Source organism: Engystomops pustulosus, chromosome 2 (genome assembly GCF_040894005.1).
Source record: "Engystomops pustulosus chromosome 2, aEngPut4.maternal, whole genome shotgun sequence".
NCBI lineage: Eukaryota > Metazoa > Chordata > Amphibia > Anura > Leptodactylidae > Engystomops > Engystomops pustulosus.
This window is the reverse complement of record NC_092412.1, coordinates 176065154-176079375: the sequence shown is the minus strand read 5'-3', so window position 1 is coordinate 176079375 and position 14222 is coordinate 176065154. Positions and strand designations below refer to the sequence as shown.

Genomic DNA, 14222 nt, shown 5'->3' with positions numbered 1-14222 from the left:
AGGCTAAGAAGTCAAGGGAATAGTCTTACCTGTAACTGCTCTATAACATGCCACTTTTACACTACATTTTTATTTAGAGCTTCCCTAAACATATCTTAAAGGCTATGTAAAAATAAATCTACAAAACTATTTTTTTTTTGCCAAGTATGTTATAACTAACAACAATATTCATTTATGAAGTATTGACAGCACCCATCTTGCTCTGAGCTCAAAGACAGAAAATATCTTATTAACCTCTGTTAATGTGTTGTGACTGAAGATAAACAGCAAGAAACATTTTAAATATATTTCAAGCAAATATGTTTATTGAGAAAACCTGATTCAAATAGCATGTCATTTGCAATTTTAATTTAGAGCCTGTTCCCAACAACGCTGTTAACTGTATAGTTTCTTGCTTTGTATTACATTGTTATAGAAAGAAATAACACTGTACAACATATAAGGCATAATAACAATAAACTACACAGTGCTCATATGTTTAGCCTTCAGATCATGTTTGTAGAGCGGGTACATATCTGATGTATGTGAGAAATACTGTCTGCAAGGTAACAGAAATAGATATCAATATCGTCTAATGTTTGCAAATATGTATATACAAAAAATCTTTCAACTCACCCAAAAACTTTTGATAAAAGGTAAAGAGGATAACACAAAGTCCCATGCACAAAAGAAGTACCCAACGGAGAATATCCCAGGTCCTGTGATGCACAATTCTAAAAATAGTCAAACAAATTCATTTCCATTGTTAGTAAAGGCTTACCTAACATTTCTAGGTCATGTTTACATGGACTTTTCTTTTTGTTTGCCACTACTTTTTTCAGAGGGGGAATATATTGTTTTTCTGGTATGCAAAATCTATAACTTTAAGAAATGTGGTTTGTACGTTCCTTACACAGTATGTGATTGGTAGGATTCTAAAAAGGCTAAATCTATTGTGTAGTGGTGGATACAATAAATCTAAAAAAATAAAAGGGGCTGGAAAAAATTAAATACTGCATACTGGTCCATTGTAGTGAGGTACAGTGGCTTTTCTTATGTTCACCTGACTGCTTCATCCACATCAAATTCATGTTGAAACTTTTCTTATGTTACTCAGCTTGAGAAATACAAATCAATAAGATGACAACCGACAGCAAGTATTGAACACCTCACCAAGCAAATATATCAATAAACGTTGTATTGAAGTGAAATTCTCCACTTTAATCTAAACCATGTGAGAAAATTGTGCATGTCTATTTCATATTTTTTTTAATCTCATTTGTCATTATTGCACAACCTTAATTTATGGCTTGATTTCTTTAATGGTATGGATTGCAACCTACATCTGGTGAAAATTTAATGACAATAGCGCCTTTAGCGATATTTAGAAAATTGATGACCTGTTTAGTACATTTGGACCTGAAGGCAGCCCAGTTTTACATCATATGGTAATAACTTTGGAACAATTCCAATTTTGGTCAATAGGTCTAATTTTTTTAATTTACATTTATTAATTTGCTAAATTTTATTTATTTTGGAAATTTGTAATTTTTCTGCAATTCATAAACCTAACCAAATTAGGCAAAAGTATGATTTATCATCTGACTGCATTATGGTGGCATCATTTTTTTTTATCTTCCTATTTTTAAAGACTTTAAAAGTTTTAAAATTTTAACAACATGTTCTATTATTTGTTCATTTATAAAACTACACACCTCAAACTTCTCGTATAACCAATTATAAACTTATAAATTATAAACTTCAGGTATCGGCAGTGGAGTGATCCTGTGTGGGGCTTTACAGTCCCTGACACACACACTAAAATATCTATAGTTTTCTCGTCTTTCAAGAGGTGTTACACTTTTATAATTTTGGTCTACGGAGGTGGTTGAGTTAAAGATCATAATTTTTGTTTAGTTTTTAAAAATGTTTTTACGGTGTTCATAGAGCAGTTTCAATAATGATTCATTTGTACAGGTCATTACGCACATGGTGATACCAAATATGTGGGGGTTGTGTGGCAATTTTCACTTTTTTTATTCACACAAATAGAGGGATTTGTGGAAGCTGAAGGAATGGGTAGAGAAATGGCTGAAGAGGTTTAATGTAGATAAATGTAAAGTTTGCTCTTGGACCATGGAAACAAAATGTACACCTATGTTCTAAACAGTCAATTGCTTGGTAAAACTGTAGCTAAAAAACACTGAGGGGTATTGGTGGCAGACACACCCTGATGAAGCAGGGTGCGAAACATGTGTTGGGGTTTTGGACAGTATGTTACTGGTTTTGTGGAGCATGGCCTCTGGTGGTATTCTTTGGTATGATAAATATTAGCCTGGAACAGTTGGTCTGAGGGGACTTTCTTCAGAATGTTTTATATTATGGATTATATGTAACCCCTCTCCCTTGAACATTGGCTTATACTGTATAATTGTATGATACCAGGGTGGGCCTAGAATGCGTATAATGGTCTCCATTTCCAGATATGATCACACTGTTCATTATTTTGGTTTAATCCCTTTTAATGGGGTGTTTTAATATTTGAGATATAAGGGATATCATAATAAAGATTGAGTTTTTTAAAAGGAATTTTATGACAAATTTACATTTTTGGCGAGTTTTACGGGTTTCGTTTTTACGGCATTCACCGTACGGATCGCTTGTTCAAGCTATTCTTCACCTAATACAGTGTAATACAGATTTATTACACTGTATTATGTGACACACTGAGCATGCTGCTCAAGGCTCCGGAAGAAGATCGCGCAGCCCCGGGACACTGGCAGATCCCAGGGTTATGATCGGAGCCACGGACCCCCCTGGTAAGCGCCGTGTTTCGATTCCCTGATTAATGCCCTTGACACGCCACGGTCAGCGCGACCGCAGCGTGTTAGGGGTTAACACCTGCGATCGGAGAAATCTCTGATCACGGGTGTTAGAGGCGGGTGTCAGCTATAATATATAGCCGACACCCGCAGCTTCTGGCGCCGGCTCCGTTAAGGATGCAGATTTTAGATGAGATTTTTACTCATCACCACTTAGTTTTAGAGGTTATAGACTCAGATATCGGTCTTGTATTTCTCTCAGACCATGCTCCAATTTCCTGCATCATCTCTCCAGCACTCCAGCAAAATGAAGCTCCTACAATTGGAGACTTAATGAATCTCTAATTAAAGACGTACTGTGCTTAGATGAGCTCAAGAGATTATCAGCATCATTTGACGCAGACCACTCTCATGACCAAAGCTCCTCCATCTCAGCAAAATAGGAAAGTTATAAAGGAGCCCTCAGAAGGACTCTGATCAAAGACTCACGTATTAAAAAGGAGGCAAGTGCTAAACCCTAATTGCTGTTCTTGTTGCTAGCTAACCTAGAGTCCAAACACAAACAGTAACTGCAGTTTACCACTCTCAGACACCAAACAAAAACGACTTAGACTACTCTGCTCTAGATCCTTCTATGAGTGGGGGAACAAGCCAGACAGGCTCCCTGCCAGAGCTCTCAGGGACAGGAGGGCACTTACATATATTGCTTTGATCAAAACCCACAATGACATGAAATTCCATAAGACTGACTAAAATAGCTGAAGTTTTCACCCAGTACAAACCTTATACATATAACCTCCTCCATCCTCCTCCTTTCCAGCCCCCTGATCGATGCAGGTGCCCAATAAGTACAGGAGACGACTCTGCCTGCAATCTCTGATGAAGCAGCTACGTTCCTTGATAACCCTTTCACGCTAGAAGAACTACACTCAGTTATTAAATCTCTACTGGCAGGAAAAATCCCTGGTCCTGACGGCTTCACTGCAGCCTTTTTTTTAAACTCTGAAGAATTAACTATTCTCTCATTAACTCTTAATGCTATCTCTGTAAACTTCACCTCTCCTTACTTCATTCACATTTAACTGCAACTTCCCACAACTTTGCCCGAGGTACAGGCCTATCTCTTTAATTAATGTGGATGCTAAGATATATGCTAAACTTATCGCCTGCCACCTGGCTCCTCTCTTGGGTCCCTAGTCCACCCAGATCAAGTGGGATTGTGCCTGCCCGCAAAGCTATGGATAATACCCTTAAGACATTTTCACTTCTCCACCATGTCTCTCGTGCCTCGCTCCCAGTGCTTACCATCTCTCTAGATGCCAAAAAGGCCTTCAATTTAATGAATTGGGGATTTCTGGTGGTGACCTTTTGTCAGATTGGCCTCGTACCCACTATGTTGACCAAAATAAGGCTCTATATGCCTATGCACATGCCCAAGAAAAAATCAATGGCATCCTCTCTCTTTCCTTCACAATTAGTAATGGCACTAGGCAGGGGTGTCCACTCTCCCCACTTCTCTACGCCCTGGTAAATGAACAGTTTTTAATTGCGATACGCTCAAACCCAGCTATTACCAGAATCTCCCTAGGCTGCTGGGAATATACTTACTCGGCATTCGCAGATGACATCTTATTGTATCTGACGAACCCCGAATCCTTGCTCTCCCAACTTATGTAGACTCTCTACGTGTTTGGGTACTTTAGCAACCATAAAATGAATCACTCTACATGTGTTGCTATGAGGATAGAGCTATCTGCTAGGCAGGCTCAAAACGTCAGGGACAATTATCCATTCACATGGAAAACAGATGCTATCCCCTATCTCTGTGTTCTTATTCCAGCTGACCTCTTCAACACTTACCCTCTTAACTATAGTGCATTCCTTCAATCCCTACAGCGGGATCCATATTACTGGACAACCAAAAGAATTTCCTGGATAGGCAGGGTTAACTGCATCAAAATGGCTGTGCTCCCCAGTCTTCTTGTCTTCTATACTACTTTCAGACAATCCCTCTGGTCATACCTGAAGGGTTCTTTAATTAATTGAGAGTGATTCTAAATAAATTAATTTGGGCCTCCTCTCCCCCCAGAATAGCAAAATTGACTCTCATACAGAGAAAGTAACACGGCAGTCTAGGTCTACCTAATTTTTGCAACAACTTTATGGCCTCTAATTTAGCACATGTTCAAGATTGGTTTCATAATGGCCCATATAAGCTCTCGATACAACTAGAAGAACATCTTGCATCAGCCCACCTGACCACCCTCCCATGGTCGCAACATGGGCTGCCAATTAGTAGCCTCCCAGGTTCTCCTCTCTCTTAAGAGGCTCCACACCTCATCAAGATTGTTCACTAGTGATGGCCCTTTGGTCTCGATGACAGATAACCCTGACTTTCTCCCAGGTTCTACTCCTGGATTTCTAGCTCCCTTCAGGACACCCTCACCGCTCACTTTACAGAAGCTGCTTGGAGAGGATTCCCTCCCTGCATGCACAGAGATTGTCCCATTAGACTTAAGACACCCAACTGACCCACTTCTATACATCAAACAGACATAAACTTAACCTTCATTGAGATTAAACACACTTTGAGACATTGTGCCTAGCACCTACACGCAGACAGTCATATGGAACAATAGTAGTGAGGACTCTGCTCGCAAGAGCTTACATTCTTTGAAGATGAAGGGGGTGACATGAGGTATAAGAGCTTGTATAATGGTCCAGCCATTCTTTATAAGGGAACAGTATAAATAATTTAATAAATAAAAATTCTGCTGCTTGAACCAACCATCAGCAGCCGTCTTATATACAGAGTCCAAGGTGAAAGTGAATGTGGAGAAGCCTTGAGCTTGGTATATATCTGGTGTTTGCCGGATAACAGATGGGAGGAGAACACAGGATGGATTAGTAAAGTGAAAATTGACATTTCATGCAGTTAGCGAATGTGATAGGCTTGCCTAAAGAAATGGGTTTTAAGAGCATGTTTGAAAATTTGGAGGGTGGTTATGAGTTGGTGCGACTCGGGAGAAGTCCTGGTACAAGACAGGTTTGATTAAGTAGAGATTAATCTTATATCACTGGCAGATTGAAGAGCATGGGTTAGGTGATGATGAGATGAGAGAAGAGAGGTAGGGAGCTGCAGAATTATGCAGAGCTTTGTGGATGAGGGTTATTATTTTAAAGTGAATACAGAAGGAGACAGGCAGCCAGTGCAGTGACTGGCACAAACTGGAGACATCGGTGTAGAGTTTGGTCTGAAAGATAAGCCTGGCTGCTGCATTAAGAATAGATTGAAAAGGAGAGAGTTTAGTGAGTGGAAGACCAATTAGTAAGGAGTTACAGAGGTCTAGTCGAGAGTGAATCAGTGCAACAATTAGCATTTTAGAAGTTTCAATTGTCAGAAATGGCCGGATTCTGGAGATGTTTCTGAGATGGGCAACAGCACAAGCTCTCAATATTTGGTAAATCTCAGGAGACCAATGATAAGATTATCTCTAGATGGTACTGAGTCTTCTCCACACTAGACACTGTATACCCGACGTGCCCTGATGTGTGCTGGAAATGCAAACAGATCCCTGCTCGATGCACCATATTTGGTGGGTATTTCCAAAAATACAATCTTTCTGGGCAGGCGTCATAGAGCTGATTCGGACCTCACAGACCGCAATAATGAGAATACTACAATACATTATTACTTTCAATGCTTCCACTTTCACTTGCCAAAGTCAAGTGCTCCCTGATGGGTTTACTACTCATTGCAGCGCAGTCCCTAATACCCAGACTGTGGAAATCCACAAGACCTCTCTCCATCTCTGAATAGTTCAGAGATTCTTCATCTGCAGGGGATGAATGAAATAACAGTGGATGAAAAGCCCCATTAAGGGACTAAGAAGAAATGTAAAAAAGAATTTTAAAAATGGGTTTACAAATAAAATTAAAAATGATAAAATTGTCACAAGTCCCCCTATCCATTACAAACTTCCCATTCAACATAAGAAAGTGAAAATCACCATACAAACAAAAAATACAGCTAAAATGATAACATTTCACCTTGAAGGGGCGATTGGGAGGAGCATGAAGCGCGTTGCATGTCACGCACCTACGTGAACACAGGACGGAATGCGCGCGCTGTCAGAGTAGAGGTGCCGCTAGAGCCTGATGTTCCACCCCGTTAGTACATGGGACGCGTGACACCGTGGGCCGTAGGCTGCCAGGAATTGGGTATAGGACGGAGGCGCCGCTTCCTCCTTTAGGCAGACACTGCTGATGATGACCAGGCAGGTGGAAGGTGGTTATTAGCCCCTAAGACGCCCATCGTTGGAACCCGGCGCTGGGGTGATCGTGCTCCCTCTGGATCTGGGGTGGCTTCTCCCTGCGAGTGTTTACACTAGTGGGGGGCCCCCCAGTTGAGGATACGACTACGAGCCGGACAAGGTTATGGGAATCCGCCTGAAGGTGTAAAGCCGTTGCTGTGGCTGCTGTCCATTGATTGCCTCATGTTGCCTACGGAGTGGTGAGAAAAAAAAAAAAACCCTGTGTCCAATGCCATTATATTTCCTCCTCCCTCATCCCATGAGTGAATTATCTTTTTGATTAATGCTTGACGGTTGCTCTAGATAATCTAAAGTACTATTCAAGACTCTATGACTGTGCTATGTAACTTCGCTATATAACCATCATACTAACAATTCTGCTTTCGTTAGAGTAATATAGCAGCACAATTTAAAATTGCACTAACTCTGCTTCTGAACGCTACTGCTATACTCTTCCGTTGAACGCCATAGTGGAACAATTGATCAATATTAACACCAGATATTAGACTACATCTCTCTTGTGTTCATTTAATGCTGAATTTGCTTGCAGCTGTGGACTGAACTAAATTGAGAACTTTTTTCTTTTTCTTTTTTTTCTCTCACTGTGTAAACTAACAGCTCACTGTCTGCTCCTGACTAATCAATGTGTTCTACCTGGGCTATACTGCTGTTTATATGTGATATTGTATCTATGCTTATTTGTTTATCTTATTGTGCCACTTTGTTACACGTTGGTCACTAAGGTTGAATCGGTTCCTTCAGGATTAGACCAGAGTTCAAAGGGGAAGAGGGAAAGAAATATATAATTTTTTTGGTGCAGGGTCTTTGGTGGACTTAACTGGGAGGGAAGGGGGGAAGAAGAAAGGGGAAGGAAAAGAGGAAAAAAAAAAAAGCGGTATGGCCAGTAGGAAGCAATTGAAAAACTCCTCCAAATCCAGACTCTCTGAAGTTGGGTGTTCCCCCAGTGAGAAAAAACGGAGGGGAAAATGGATAGCTGTCTCCAATCACCAATGCAGAGAACTATCTGGGAATGCATTGTATAGAAAAAGTCACTAGAGAGAATAAACTCCGGAGCCAGAAGTCAATCTTGGGGCAATATACATCGATGAAGAAATTAGCTAGCCTAATTAAAAGTTAACCAAATAACAACACTATTAGAGGAGTTAGAGGAAAAGATGGTAAACTGGTGACTACACAAGATGGGATTCGGGAAGAATTTAAGTGCTTCTTTGAGAGTGTATACTCTTCAGAGAGTACAGCAGGGTTGGAAGAGATAATGGAGCTACTAACAAATATACCTATCCCTCGATTATCATCAGAAGAAATGATGCTGTTAGAGCAGCCACTGACTCTAGAGGAACTAATAGTGGCACTTAGGAACTCTCCGAAAGGGAAGGCGATAGGTTCTGACGGTATCCCCGTTGATAGTAAACTACTCTGATATATTACTCCCTCTCTTACTTAAGGTTTACAACTATTCCTTCAGGAAGGGGCAACTTCCAGAATCTATGAGAGAAGCAATTATTGTTCTGATCTCCAAAGAAGGGAAAACCCCACTAGAATTAGATGCATATAGACCGATCTCCTTGCTGAACTCCGACTACAAATTGCTGGCTAAAATCTTGGCAACAAGGTTATTGAAAGTAATTGGGACTGTGGTCCATTCTGATCAGTCTGGGTTCATGCCGGGGAGATCGGTCCGTGACAACATCTTAAAGCTCTGGTGGAATTTGCAGGCCCCGAGTGAGACGGGAACAGGGAGGGTGGTGATTACATTGGACTCGGTCAAAGCTTTTGACCGCGTCGAGTGGGACTACATCTGGTCCACATTAGAGAGGATGGGTTTCGGATCACAGTTTATTAATTGGGTGAAAATCCTCTACAAAGGAGCTTCAGCGAGAGTTAGTGTCAACGGGAGAGCGTCAGCGGCTTGGCAGCTATATAGAGGTACAAGGCAGGGGTGTCCTCTTTCCCCGCTCTTGTTCGCAGTAGCCTTAGAGCGCTTGGCTTGTAACATAAGAGCATCTGATAGACTGGTGGGATTTAGGTGGGGAGAGAGGGAATCCAGACTTCAGTTATATGCAGACGATATGCTAATATATTTGGATAATTATGAGGACAGTATTAAAGAAATCTTTGACCTTCTAAGAAAACATGGTAAATTCTCTGGCATATGTATTAATTGGAGCAAGTCATCATGTCTCCCGTTGGATACTACTGGACAAATGGCTCCGGTAATAGACCATCTTCCAGTGGTAGAGAAAATGAGGTACCTAGGGATAATGTTAGTAAAAATTTGAGGGATTATGTTAACCTAAATATTAAACCCTTAATTCATAGTATAAGACGAAAAATAATAGTGTGGAGGAAAATGAACTTATCGATGGCAGCTAGAGTGGTGTTGTTTAAAATGATTATATTGCCTCAGATTCTCTTCAAGTTTCAAAATAGTCCTATAATTATATCGAATAAAATTAGAAACACCTTGAATATGTTGTTAACCCCTTAACGCTGAAGCCACTTTTCACCTTCGTGACATGGCCCATTTTTTCAAATCTGCCCTGTGTCACTAGAAAGTGGTTATAACTTTGGAACGCTTTAACATATCCAAGTGTTTTTAAAATTGTTTTCTCGTGACACTTTGTACTTCATGTTAGTTGAAAAATTTTGGTGGTATGTTTTGCATTTATTTATGAGAAAATCAGATATTTGGTGAAAATTTGGAAAAATTCTTGATTTTCGAACTTCAAAATGTTCTACTTTTTCCAAACATAGTCATAACCGCAGTAAAATGTAATAACTAACATTCACTAAATGTCTAATTTATGTGGACATGGTTTTTTATGCATACTCTTATTTTTGTAGGATGTTATGGGGCTTTGAACGTTAGGTGCGATTCTTCACATTTTCATAAAAAACGCAAAATCCTGCTATTGAGGGACCTGCTCAGGTTTCAAATCACTTTGAGAGGCCTAAATAAAAGTAAAAGCCCATAAATTACCCCATTATAGAAACTACACCCCTCAACGTACGTGAAACAACTTTTATAAAGTTTGTTAACCCTTTAATTGTTTTACAGGGGTTAAAACAAAATTGGATGCAATTTTGAAAGTAATTTTTTTTTGGCTAAATTAATGTGTTTTTCAAAAAATGTACAAATTCTCAGTGGATAAAATACCAAAACGCTCCACAAAATTTGATACCCAATCCCTCCCGCGTATAACAATACCCCATATGTGGTGGTAACCTGCTGTATGGGCACACACCAGGGCATTGAGGGGGAGCTGCACCATTCAGAGCAGATTATGCATTGTCACTTTTTATTGGCTATACAATCTTTATTTTTTTGGCAATTTGGACATATAAGGACTTATTTTCTGCGACATGAGATGCACTTTACAAATACTTCATTTTAGTGGGTCATTAGCTTATTGATGAGATTTTATTAACTCTTGAATGTATGGGTGAAAAGAAAATTGTCAATTTTGGTTTACTTTATTTTCGTATTTTTTGGAGGTCGTACATCGTTCACTAAAAATACTATATTATCTTTATTCTATAGGTCACTACTACTACGGTGATACCTCATTTATATAGTTTTTCATTTATTTTTACAATTTTACTGGATAAAAACTAATATAGAGGAAATCTCATTTGTTTTTGCATTGTCATCTTTTCGGAGATGTAACTTTAATATTTTTTGGTTGACAGAGCTAGTTTAGGGCTTATTTTTTATGTGTTGAAGTGTTCTTTTCAGTGGTACTATTTTTGCGCACATAACTTTTTTGATCACTTTTTAGAACATTTTTGTGTAGAGATTTTATGAAAAATGTACATTTTTGGCGTGTTTTTCGGGTTTTGTTTTTACAGCGTTTTTACGAACCAGTCCAATAATGTTTCTGAGTTATTGTACGGATTGTTACGCACGCGGCGATACCAAATATGTGGTTTTTTTTGGCTATTTTGTGTTTTTTTCACTTTATTGCATGTATATAGGGAATATTTGTGTTTAGTGGACTTTAACTTTATTTAATTAATTCTTTTTATTAATAAATGTATATATGAAGTGTTTTTAACATTTTTTATTAATTTTTACAGGTTAGCTTGAACAAGTGATCCACTGATACAGATGTACAGATGTATTACACTGTGTAATGTAACACAATGTAACACATGCTCAGTGTGTTACAGCCGGGTCCTGCTAGAAGGCAGGGACCCGGTACACAGAGTAGGATCGCGCAGCCCCGGACACTGGCAGTCCCGGGGCTGCGATCGGAGCAGCGGACCCCCCCCCCCGGTAAGCACCGCGGGGGGGTGTTAGATTCTTCTCAAATGCCCCTTGCACACCCCGATCAGGTGTCGGCTATAATATATAGCTGAAACCCGCAGCTTCTGGCGCCGGCTTCGTTCAGGAGCAGGTGCCAGAAGCATGACATAATAGTACTGCATTTTGCGGGTACATAAGCTATTAAATGTTTATAATATTTGGTCACTTTTGGAGTCAGGAATATTTTCAAAAAGAGAATTTAAAGCACAGTACCCTGTATTTGAACTAATGAATTGGGTTTGGGAAAAAACTAAAGAAAAACTGCACTACAAGGGATTCTTAGAGGGCTCACCATTGTGGGGGTTCACAGATAAAAGTTTAACACCTGTAGATTATTCAAGGTTTTGGTTAGGGAAGGGAGTACGTTTTTTTTGTCCAGATAGCTGTGCTTATAAGGAGCTTGCAAAAAGAGTAAAATATTCAGTGGAAAAACATCCACTTAGCTTTGTCTTCAATTCTGAAGTAAAACAAAAGGGTATAATGTATAGAGTGTATAAAACATTGTTGAAAAATCTAACTTACCCTCCAGCCAAAGGAGGATTCAACAAATGGAAGAAAGTAGTACCCGATCTGTCTTTAGAAGTATAGGTAGATTCACTCAAAATGATTAAAAAAATAACTAAAAATATATCCCATATTATTTCCCTGGTATTTATTATGCATAGAGCTCATTACACCCCCCGAAACGATTGAATTATTTTAGGAAAACCAAGGATGAAAGGTGCCCTAGGTGTAATCTGGTGGATGCAGACCTAATACATATGCTGTGGCGATGCCCGAAATTACATATATATTAGAATAAGGTTCTAGACAGATTGGCAGGGTTATTTAGCTGTACAATCTTGGCAAGTGTGGAGGTGTGTATTTTGGGCTCTAAGATCGGAGTAACAGGCTCAACGAGTGGGATGAATTATGTGATGAAAGGTTTACTCATGGCAAGAAAAGTGATCCTATTTATCTGGAAAAATAAAACCCCGCTAAACGTGCAGAATTGGGAAAGCAGAATGGATACTCTGCTATATGCAGAACAACTAGATAGTAAAGGAAATGGAAAAACTAAGGAAAGTATGGCTCTCAAGAATCCCCCCACCATGAAGTAAAAGAAGAGCCATTAGACAACTCTATACCTTAAATGAATATAGGACTATGCATAGATTTCAATCTACGTTGATTTGTCCCAGTTACATATTTGGATATATATAATAGTGAATGTCAACCACCGGGGGGAGGGATGGGGGGAGGGTATAGGATTAGAAGGAATAATGTTATGAGAATAAATGAAGGGTTCATATGTAAGATATGTGATACCAATTAAGATTGGAAGTAACTTTTGTAATGATTTGTATGATCCTTGCTTTCTTTTGCTCTTATCTATTGTAAATGAATTTAAGAAAATAATAAAAATATAAAAAAAAAATACAGCTAAGATTACTATTTTTGTCCAACTATCTCTCAAAGAATACGATTGAAGGAGATTAAATTACAAAAATAAAAAGTAGAAATTGTCATGCAAAAATAAGCAGTAAAATAGCTCTGTCAACAAAAAATAAAAATGCCTCTTCTTATTTTACTGTTATTTTTGCCTCAAATTAGTTTTATATACCACTGGCCAATCAATCAATGCCGTGGCTAGTTTCTAGGAGCATCAATTTTGTAGAATTAGTTGCTCGATTGCCAATCTGGAAATATGTCTGGTAACGAAAGCTGAATCAGAATGCAAACATTGGGTCCGCTCGTTTCTTGTTAAGACTAAACACAACATTTAGAATTCTAAAAAAAGATTTCACCAAATTTCCATTTTTTTCATAAATAAATGTTAAACATATCAACTAAAATTTCACGCTTATTTGTTGTACAACATGCCACACATGAATTCACTTGGGTAAGGAGAATGGGCAGACTGGTTCGAGCTGATAGAAAGGAAACAGTGACTCAAATCGCCACCCGTTACAACCAAGGTAGGCAGAAGAGCATCTCTGAACGCACAGTACGTCGAACTTTGAGGCAGATGGGCTACAGCAGCAGAAGACCACACCGGGTGCCACTACTTTCAGCTAAGAACAGGAAACTGAGGCTACAATTTGCACAAGCTCATCGAAATTGGACAGTAGAAGATTGGAAAAACATTGCCTGGTCTGATGAGTCTCGATTTCTGCTGCGACATTCGGATGGTAGGGTCAGAATTTGGCATCAACAACATGAAAGCATGGCTCCGTCCTGCCTTGTATCAACGGTTCAGGCTGGTGGTGTCATGGTGTGGGGAATATTTTCTTGACACTCTTTGGGCCCCTTGGTACCAATTGAGCATCGTTGCAACGCCACAGCCTAACTGAGTATTGTTGCTGACCGTGTCCATCCCTTTATGACCACAATGTACCCAACATCTGATGGCTACTTTCAGCAGGATAATGCGCCATGTCATAAAGCTGGAATCATCTCAGACTGGTTTCTTGAACATGACAATGAGTTCACTGTACTCAAATGGCCTCCACAGTCACCAGATCTCAATCCAATAGAGCATCTTTGGGATGTGGTTGAACGGGAGATTCGCATCATGGATGTGCAGCCGACAAATCTGCGGCAACTGTGTGATGCCATCATGTCAATATGGACCAAAATCTCTGAGGAATGCTTCCAGCACCTTGTTGAATCTATGCCATGAAGAATTGAGGCAGTTCTGAAGGCAAAAGGGGGTCCAAACCGTTACTAGCATGGTGTACCTAATAAAGTGGCCGGTGAGTGTAATGAATCTCCTTTTCTGGTTTAAAACACTCACTTGCT

At 39.5% G+C, this 14222-nt stretch overlaps 1 protein-coding gene across 1 annotated transcript in view; it reads right to left on the bottom strand.

The window, feature by feature from the left end:
• Window positions 1-320: 320 nt before the first annotated feature.
• The window catches only part of LOC140118916 (uncharacterized), a 33980-nt gene continuing 20078 nt past the window's right edge, over window positions 321-14222 (bottom strand). The window contains exons 6-7 of the mRNA XM_072137375.1: window positions 616-713; window positions 321-538 (exon numbers count right to left, since the gene is read on the bottom strand). Of these exons, the coding sequence (XP_071993476.1) occupies window positions 486-538; window positions 616-713 (151 nt within the window). The 3' untranslated portion in view covers window positions 321-485. The remainder of the gene's footprint in view (window positions 539-615; window positions 714-14222) is intronic.